The 10,445-nt window shown below is 45.7% G+C and overlaps 1 protein-coding gene and 1 long non-coding RNA gene across 2 annotated transcripts; one reads left to right on the top strand and one right to left on the bottom strand.

Moving 5' to 3' along the window:
• Nucleotides 1-94: 94 nt before the first annotated feature.
• LOC120050058 lies at nt 95-5,995 on the bottom strand. Its single transcript, XR_005477156.1, has 3 exons — nt 2,923-5,995; nt 1,688-1,897; nt 95-1,454 (listed from the first exon to the last, which is right to left on the bottom strand). It is a non-coding gene; the product is annotated as an uncharacterized LOC120050058 (long non-coding RNA).
• Nucleotides 454-9,573, top strand: LOC120050057 (coiled-coil domain-containing protein 3-like). Its single transcript, XM_038996681.1, has 3 exons — nt 454-1,352; nt 1,697-1,871; nt 8,795-9,573. Exons 1-3 carry the CDS (start codon nt 958-960, stop codon nt 9,101-9,103), a joined length of 879 nt encoding a protein of 292 aa, XP_038852609.1. The 5' UTR covers nt 454-957; the 3' UTR covers nt 9,104-9,573.
• Nucleotides 9,574-10,445: the final 872 nt, after the last annotated feature.

The following is a 10,445-nucleotide window of genomic DNA, read 5'->3' on the forward strand; positions in this document are numbered from 1 at the left end:
ATGTTTGACTCCGTTCAATTTATTCCATTCCAGCCATTTCAATGAGCCAGTCCTCCTATAGCTCGTCCCACCAGCCTCCTCTGGGTATGTATGTATCGCCATATGATATTAAAAAGTAGGCCTACATTATGTCATTGGCTATTTATTAACAATCACATATCGGTCTAATAAATGCTTACACATATTTGGACAAGCAAGCATGCCTACTGTTCATTGACAAAGAATTTAATGCACAACATAGACAAGACTACATTCATTTGATTTGCCTAAGAAAGCACACAATGCTTGACGTGTCAAAAATAATAAACAAGCAACAACAACAAAAGTAACAGAATGAGAGCGTTACGCACACCAGCGCGCATGCCTGCATTCCTCCAAACCGTTTAAAATATTTCTGGAATAAGCCCATTAAAACGTTTTTGTAGTAAAACAGGGGCGGTTCAATGATTGGCTGTGTAAACTTTGGTGCAGTCTCATTGGTCGGAGAGATCTTTGAGAATGAAGGTGCTTTGAGGAGCCTTCTGGAATGTCTTTGAATGGGACTGGACTTGCGCTGCATCGGGCTCAAAAAATGCGCACTTAAACACTGGGTCATAACATTGGATTATCTGTCTGGATATACTTGAAGCTCTCTGTCTTTAACGGAATGACAAACGGACTCCAATGCTCAAATGGACTCAGATTAAACGCCGGGAGCAGGTCTGTTTCTCTCTGTGTGTGATCTGTCAAATAGTTTTCATCCAACTTTTAACTGGAACCAGTTAAATTTAAAGGACTATAATTCAACTGTACGATCACAGTGCCGTTATTATATGCCCCTATCACTGGATATAAAGGAACTTTATTGTAAAAAAAAAAAAAAAAAAGTTGGATTTATTTACTTATTTCTTTAAAATCGGATTTGTGCCAGAGAGGAGAAACGAATAACAGGAGTACCCAAAGTGAAAGACAGGAATTATGTGCACACCAGACATGACGACCTTTGCCCCCTTGCTTCTCACTCTTGGCTACATGGCGAGCGTTGCGTACGGGTGCCAACTGCCCACCGAGTGGCGTCCACTGAGTGAGAGCTGCCGTGCGGAACTGGCGGAGATCATTGTGTATGCCAAGGTGCTGGCAATTCACCGGGAGGAGTATGGCGGGGCAGAGGGCATCTACAACTCTCTGTATGGTTATGAGGGCGCAGAGGAAGGGTTGCTCTACTCCGCAGAGGTGGAGCTCATGTGCGACCAGGCGTGGGGCAGCATGCTGGAGGTGCCGGCGGGCTCGCGCCTCAACCTGACAGGGCTGGGGTACCTGTCATGCCAGTCTCACACCGTGATGGAGAACTACTCCTATATCTTCTTCCTCCGGTGAGTCAGGATGACCTGGTGAGTCAGGATGACCCGGTGAGTCAGGATGACCCGGTGAGTCAGGATGACCCGGTGAGTCAGGATGACCTGGTGACCGGGAACCTGTGTACATCGCACAGAATCACAAATACATTTAAAAGACTGTGATGCATCATAACCACACACAAAAACATGACATAGACTTTACAGCATATAGGCCTACAATATTTAGCTCCTCTATCCTGTCCTTTCTCGATGCACTGGGTGATATAATACAACCTTGAGCCCCTTTAGGGGTCACGTTTTGACCCTATAGGAAGCATGCACTCAGTCACTCACAGTGTTTGTTGGTTTACCTCCTACAGGATGGATGAGAACTACAACATCCTGCCCCACGGGGTCAACTTCCAGGATGCCATCTTCCCAGACACCGTAGAGAACCGCCGTACGTTCTCCAGCCTGTTCCAGTTCTCCAACTGCTCCCACGGACAACCCCTCCAAACCTTCTCCCCAGAGTGGGACCCCCAGGAGGACAGCAGGGTAGGCCACGCAACACACTGCATGCACTGTACATAATGGGGGGGAGACAAAGAGAGGGAGGGGTAGGGAGAGAAAGGTAGATGGAGGGGAATATGGGTTTGAGAGGGAGAAAGAGAGAGAAAGGGAGAAAAATAGGGAAAAGGGTAGATGAATGGAGTGGGCGAAAGAGAGAGATGCAGAGAGAGATAAAGAAGGGAGATGAATAGAAATAACAAGAGAAAGGGGCAGGAAGAGAGAAATGAGAAGGCAGGGTAGGGTCCTCTGGGTCCTCTGGGCCTGAACAGCTGGAATATAAGTTCTACCTGCTTGTAAAACGTCACCAGACATCCACACGTGCACACACATGCATGCACGCTGGCACACACCTACCGTACACACACACACACACACACACACACAGATGTGTAGCAGAGTAGGGTTGTAACTAAGGCAAGCCATATTAAACTCTATGCTTTACAACCTTGTTGCCCCTGGATACAGCAGGTGCTCACATGTAGCTCCCCTCTCTCCAGATGTGTGTACATCTGCAGCAATCATCTCACTGACCTTCACAGAGTAACACACAGACACACACAGTCAGACATTCACCTCTGAGCCACCATCATCCTCAGACAGTACTCTGTTGTGTGAGATGTATTGACGTGTCTCCTTAGCTATAGAGACACAATTTAAAAATCAGACACAGAGACCGCACCAACACACAGACTGCCCACCCAGCTAACCGTGTGTTTGTGTGTGTCTAGGTCACGCTGCTTAACTAGACTTTAACCTGACTCTGAGATCAAAGCAGTCATTGATTAAGTCATGTGACCTCCTGTCTCCTCTGATTCCCTAGGCATGATATTGATGTCTACTGAGGTCAAGACAATACAGACACACACTCAGCCATTCCCAAGGTTCACTGGACCAAAGACTGTCGCTAACCTGGTCACATGCTCATAGTCATACCCCTTCGGGTGTTCACAGATCTGTAGCCTTGAAAGGACTGGATAGGTGTTAGCAACATGCTAGAAGCTTCGCCTGACCATGTATATGGATTACACCTACGTACCCAATGTTTTCAGACCTGCAGACACTGAAATGGGACGGGGTCTCAGGGAGACTGGAGTGGAGGGATGATGTCATGTGAAACCTCAGAGGTACAGTGGTCAGATCTTCTCCTCTTCTTGTCTCTATCCCAGAGAGCCTGTAATCAAGACTTGTGACACGCAGGGTGTCGGGTTTCTGATGGGTTAACGGGTTGAGAGGTTAGGGGTTAAAGACACTGCGTGGCGTGAGCCCAGGTACTGACATGCAGGGTCGCAACCTTAGGAGGGGGGTGTGTCCATGTGGAGGAGCAGATGTGTGTGTTGTCAGAGTTTACACTATGGAAATATAGACAAAGTTAATAGGAGGAAAACAGGCTTAAAAATGATACTACTACCGATCAATGGAACCACAGCTCACACACACCCACACGCAGTGGAGGGTAAACGCAACTGAATGCAGTTTACCCACTTTTTGCTGGAAAATGCAGTGAACGTATAAGGAGTGTTACTTTTTTCACGACGACCGACGATCAGAGTTTTACCCACCTATTTTATTACCACTGCATCACTGCACACACACACACACACACACACACACACACACACACACACACACACACACACACACACACACACACACACACACACACACACACACACACACACACACACACACAGGTGTGAGGTTAACATGTGACTGAGGCTCTCTTCAGTGATGTGTTGGACAGATGGAGGTGGTTAGTTAGGGATTGGCTGGGAGAGGCTAGCATGATGAGTCTAGCGCTATCTGCTCTGTAGTTTTCCTGTGGGAACGCCGAGGTTCCAGATGGACGTCCCATCCAGGCTGGAAAGCTGGATGGGAAGGTAAGATGAGAGCGCCTCCACTTACACCCAAACCCCCAATTAGCACTCGATTAAACCCCTTCTTATGCACTCGAGCGGTTCCGGAGCGCCAAAACGAATCCATGGAGACTTTGTCATCAGAATTCCTTCTCTCAGCGTTCTCTCTTAAGACTTCCTCTCCTTTATTATAGAGAAAAGCCTGCAGGGGTGGATAAATGAGAGATAAATAGAGACCGGTAAGAGAGAGAAAGAGAGAAGGAGGGAGGAAAAGATAGACATATCGGGGAGAGAGAAAAGAGAGGGAGGGAGAGATAAAGAGACTGGAGTTATAGGGAGATGGGAGCCAGATCTGGGTCTCTCATATGAACAAATGCCCCGTCCCGCAATGCTTCTCCAGCCTACATGCAGGATCACCTCTAAGCATCTTCATAACAGTCAGTGTGTCCTGTGAGTCAGCTCAGTCAGTCCTACCTGATGTCCAGAACTGTAGTAATAATAATGCAATATCCCTCCCTTTCTAACCCCTTTTAATGTTTAATTTAGTTGAATTCAGTCACAGCAAGGGTAAATACTTTGTCATCTAATGCACCCTAGCCTTCTTCCCTAGGGTATGGAATCTCAAATTAGACCCCCTTCCCCCCAACATGCACTCAGTGGAGTATTCACAGTGTGTACTCTGCCAAACAGAAGGACAGTGGATGCTCCATACTATGGCTGCCACACTGTAACTCGAGCAGACCTGCATGCATACATACCAACCAAGATCCAAGGCGAAATTTGACGTCCGTCCAGGTAGCCAGGAAAGGGCTTAAAAACCTTCCACTAGGGGCAACGTTACCATCAAGTATGCTTGTTATTTGCTCAGGCGTTGTGGACGGGCGTAAACCGCGAGCTCTGGCTCCAAGGGTCGTGTGTTCAATCCCAGTGCCAACCCTAATCTAACCGTTTGGAATGAATGCTTAATTTAACTGTCATTGTTTCTGTTGTACCTGTAACCCTATCCCAAATTTAACCACTGTTAAGGACGTTTGGATACATAAATGTTATGTTAGGAGAAATGGGAACAAACGTCAATCTGAAGTCAAATTGGTAAAACAGTGGGATCTTGTTGCACATTCAGTCACACACACAAACACACACACAGTCGGATTACTCATACACACAGACGGTGTTTAGATTAAGGTTTTACAGCTGCTCAGAGTTTGTAAGAAGGAGGACCTCAGTTCAGGTCAGAGGGTAGACTGCTGTGTGTGGTAATGGTTTGTGTGTTTCTCGGTGTACGTGTCTTTCTGTGTGCCTCTTTCTCTAAGTGGTGTTTACACAGATGATCCTCCACAGCAGGCAGGTAACACCCGGATGTTTTGACAGGTGGTGCTGGGTATAGATAGATAGATGGATGGATGGTTGGGAGTTAGCTTTGGATAATGTCCCAAAGTACCAGGTCCCTAGCCCGCGACTAATGTGGTACACAGCGAGGGAGAGACGTGACACACTGGTCTGGACAGGAGGCCGTTTGTTGGTGCAATATTAGCACAAAAAAATGTTGAGCTTGGATTGTTTTTTCCCCTGGGGGGTTGAGACCTCTTGTTGTTTAGATTTGAAAATACAACAGTTGTATTGGAAGGGGGCTGCGCTGTCCCTGTTGGTGTTTGAGTAGGAGAACCAATGAGTCAAAAAACACAGCCCCCTTCATTATCGACAGGTCTTGCCGACAATATCAAAACAGGCTTTCCAGACTCGGAAGTCAGAAAGACACTGAGTTTGGTTTCAGGCAGACTACCAGGTCCCTGGATTGGGTGCAATGTCCCATTTAAACTGCCGTGTGCGTGGCCGCGCACCTTCTCCAGGACTGCCACACAGAAGAACTGCCAGGCTGCACAGAAAAGCAAGTGATTGAACTTCCCTGAGATCACCCCATTAGTGTGCACTATATAGATCAACGTTTTTTTCTGTGATCGAATCAACATTATATCAGCCCATTTTCAATGCAACAAACCAAAACAAATCTAACTTTGCAAGATTGAGTCTTATCTTCTTGTAGGCAGAGGCAGAGCGCAATGGAGTAGAATTCCACTGGCAGGGGTAGCCCATGAGCGATCAATTCAGATCAGAGCCGCGGTGTTCACATTTGTTGATATTCTTTGCTAGTTAGCGAGTTATTAGCCCAGTTATAGAAAAGTATAGGTGAGCAATTGGGAGGTTCTGCTTCCTACAAGAGCACAAAACGCGTAGGCTACATTTCAAACTGTCTTTGAAAAGCATGTCTTAATTAAAGGGGCAGTGTTGCATTTTGACACAGGCTTGACTATACTAATAAGCCAATATGCAAAGGGTTAGCCGACTGTCTAATTCTCTGTATGGTAATAATAATGCCTTTTATTTTGTAAAGACGTTTCTTGCAGCACACAATGCAATTTACAGCCACCTATTTAGCCCATGGTGTTACAGACCAAGTAGAGAAAGAAAAAAAAACGCACACTTCTCATGCTAGTATCACTGCTCTTTATTAAGCTTTACGTATCGACCTGAAGGCCTTCGTCAGAGTCGAGGGAAAATAAACATGAATATTTACTTGATAGGTTGATGTCCTCATTGTAGTTTTACAGACGTGTTTAATACGTTTTATGTACACACTTTATTCGAATACTTATGAAATGCACATTGTTATATTTGGTAATATGTTGATTTTCCCTCGACTCCAACCCCATTCGATGCATTGAACGGATGTGGATGGAGCTATGTCTACATAAGGGTGCACATTTAAAACACTCACAAAGCTCTGACGAATGCCCTGAGTCCGATATATAAAGCTTAATAACGAGCAGTGATACCAGCAAGAGCGGTGTGCGGGTTTCTTCTTTTTTCTCATGTTATTCAACTGTTACCATGCACCTGCAACAAAGATAGTTCAGATGTGCGAGTGCCTTTTGAATTTTGAGTTAGAGACCAAGTAAAAAATAATTAATTCATGTCAAGCCCTTCATAATGTAAAAACGTTTTTTAATTGAATGTAGGCTTGCATTGAACACCACATATTGGGATACTGTAGGCTATATCATAGAAATCAAAAGCTATTTCCATGTGAAGGTGTTATGCGATTGGCTCCATTGGTTTAGTTGGCTACTGTTTAAAACTGTAAGGGTATATCCTCAATGTTCACTGTAGATGCGCGGCGGAAAGTTGCACAAAATTCTCACAACGTTCAAGTTTCCGCTCACAAACCTAAAATTTGCTCAGTGCCCCAAAACATGTGAGGGAACTTTGGGTGGTTGGGTGGTTTAGTTTTTCTGAGGTAAACTATCAATTTGGGTTATTTGGTAACCCAGCGCTGGGTAAATATTGAACATATGCTGGGTTATCTTTACCCAGCCAGTTGGGTGGTGTGAATATCCCAACATGTTGGGTTGTTTGGATTACCCAAACATGGGTTAATTTAACCATCAGTTGGGTTTTTATTTAGTTTTATGCTGGGTTGACCCAGCAGCTGGGTAATTTCTTAAAACGTAAGTCATAGGTTAATTTCAGGAGGTGTGGCCTATTAGGGGTGTGTCTTTCAAGGTTATTTTTTGGCCACCCGTGAGTAAATGTCATTACAGTTCATCATGTTAAGTTTGTACACTGCACATTTCAATGTTTCTTGAATATTTTTGCACATTACATTCTAATATACAATTAAACATTATTATTTACATATTGTAACAAAGTGGTAACTATCCAAATATATAACTCACACTTGTGTAAGCGTCATTAAAGCTACAAAAGTGTCAGTATTCAACCTTAACGTGATGACAATACAACAGATGAACTGGAATTACATTTACCCTCACAGGTGGCCAAAAACAACTTCCTGAAAGCTACGCCGCTACTAAGCCACGCCTCCAGTGTTCTGATCTGACCCGGTGGGTCATATCTCAATAACCCAACATCAACAACCCAACCTTGCTCTTTAAAAAAAACTAAGTGACCCAATACCTGCAACCCAACAGTTGGGTTATCCAAACAACCCAACATGTTTTGGAGTGCACACTGTCCGCACATTTAACAGTCAGGACTCTAGGAGTTACAATATAGAGCAAAATTATTTGAACTATCATGTTTTTCCTCCCAGATACCACTTTTGTTTAAAGGGAGATGGAATGCTTGTTAGGGCAGAATGTTTTGAGAGCTAGCCATTGGACAAAAACACATGTCAACACAACCCTCTGGGGATATATTAGGGGCCCGGGGCCCTCCGCAATGCCGACCTGAAGCCTAACGTAGCATTAGTAGGGGAAACCCCACAGAGAGGTCTCGCCCCCTCCAATGAGCTGGAAAATTGTGGCCCCTCAGAACCGTCATAACTCTGGGAGAGATGATGTGGTACTATATTCGACAGAGGCTACATTGCACCTTGACTCACTGGAGGGGGCGGGACTAGCTGGACTAGCTACAGTACTGTACCTCGGGGCTTCTTCCACCCAAACTCATGATAAGTGGGTCTTAGAGCCCTTAAAGAGTCAGGGCCCCTACTCCCTGTGGTCTCTCACACAACCCCTGTGTTCATCAACCCTGAGCATGTAACACGCACACGCGTGCACACACACACAGAGCGTCAGCTCTGTCAGAAACCCTCAGGAGAAGAAAAGCACCAGCCAAGGAGAAGTAACTAAGGCGGTGGAGTTAAACGAACAAAAGGAACACACATTGATGGGAAGATGATGTTACTGGGGCTCTCACGCTCTCCTCCTGATGCCAACCGACAACATACTTACTGGCATGCTGTATTCTGTCCCATGTTTACAGAAGACCCTCAAGTCAACTTCCCTGTTGCACTATGCTCAAATAAATATTCAGACACTGATCTCACAAATTGAGTGTCATGCCCTTTGAAAATGGCGGGACACAAGTATCATCGAGTTGTACATGAAAAAGTTCACCAGTTAGTGCACCCCATTAAAATGATTAGGTGAATGACACTTCTGCTAATAGATATTCCTATCCAATGTTGATTTAATTTCTCTCTCTCTCGCTCTCCTTCACCTCTCTCTTTCTCTTCCTCCCTCCCTCCTCCAGCTCCTGTGCTCCTCGGTGCAGGGGGCTCTGTTCGAGGAGGAGGAGAAGAGCAGGAAGCAGCAGGAGCGCCTGGGCCAGCTGGAGAGGAGGAACAGGCAGCTGAAGGAGCGCGTCCGGAAGGTGAAGCGCTCCCTCCGGAATGCCAGGAAGAGCCAGCGCCGGGCGGAGCAGGAGAGGCAAGGGCTGGAGGAGAGGCTGAGGTCAGCGGAGAGACGGGCTGGGCACCACCTCAATACTATCACACAGGAGGCTACGCCCAACAGATACCAGGAGGCTGTGTTACACCGCACGCCACACACACCGCTTTAGTCTCTGGACTGGATGTTGTTAAAGACTGCTGGGCAGTCTCTCTAATTCCTGTTGTTCACAGGCACACACACAATACTCATTTAGTGACATATTCAGCCATATATACTGTAGTTCCTACACACATTACATAGAGAGGGCATCCAGTAGCCCTCGAATAGCAGAGGGAATTTGTATTAGTGAATGACTCGAGAGAATGAGGGAGAGAGATAGTGTATGGCTCCTATTAATACACAGCACTGTCATACAGCTGATGGATAGACAGATGAAATGATTTAATTTAGAGTATATTATGAGTGAATGACTAGAGTGAATGAAGAAAGTGAGGTTACTTTCTGGTAGGTGTGTCTGTGGGCATTTGTTCCATGTGTTGTCTGTTGCTGTCCTAGTGTCAACACCACCAAAGAGAATGACCATGAGGCATTGGGATCATTATATATGAATGTATTACTGAAGCTGCATATAAACTCTAATCATGATTACTAACGCTTGGGTGTTTTATTTCCAGATTACACAATCTGTTGTTTTTGGCCAAACAAACTGAACACACCAACTGAAATTCCATTCTTGGTAGACAAGAGAGAGAGGTAAAGAAAAGAGTGGAGGATGAGAAAGAGAGAGAGTTGTGGGTTGCTGTTACGGCTCTTAATGGGTTTCCCTCTCTCCTCCAGGCACTGCGGGATAAAGCCAGATGTGCCACCCCCACAGACACACACACAGTCTTCACTGCTCTCCCCCTTTTGCTGGAGTTCGTGTCCTAAGACTTGAACCTCATCACAAAGACCCCTACAGCCTCAATCTTCATCTGGGTCTATGAGCACAGGAAAACAAATACCTGCAACTGTAGGGGACAACACACACACACACACCCTCCACTCTTCTATAGTCTGTCCGTCTACGCTAGGGACACAGAGCAGAACGGAATGTGCTTGTGTGCTTTTCTGGGCAGGAGAGAGGGAGACGCTCTATCAGTCTCTGGATTGGCCCTGAGAAAATCACCAATACATCTGACACAGAGATAGAGAATATGGAGAGGAGAGAGTGACCGAGCGAAATTGATAAACAGAGAGTAATACGTTTCACAGATCGTTACCTACATACCAGCTCAGATCCATCTACAGTTAATCAGATGGACTCGCTGCTTGCCATTCTCTAGAAGCTAGAGATGAGGAAAGGGACAGAGAAGAATGAGGAAAAGGATGAGGAGGGGAAAAAGCAAGACAAGGAAGACGTGATGATGGGAGTAGGAAAAGGAGGAGAACGAGGAAGGAGAGAAAGATTGTTCTGGCTGCCGTTTCAGTATATCCCATCGATTGTAGGCCAACTATGGAGCCTAAATAGGAGA

This window comes from Salvelinus namaycush, chromosome 6 (genome assembly GCF_016432855.1).
Source record: "Salvelinus namaycush isolate Seneca chromosome 6, SaNama_1.0, whole genome shotgun sequence".
Lineage (NCBI taxonomy): Eukaryota > Metazoa > Chordata > Actinopteri > Salmoniformes > Salmonidae > Salvelinus > Salvelinus namaycush.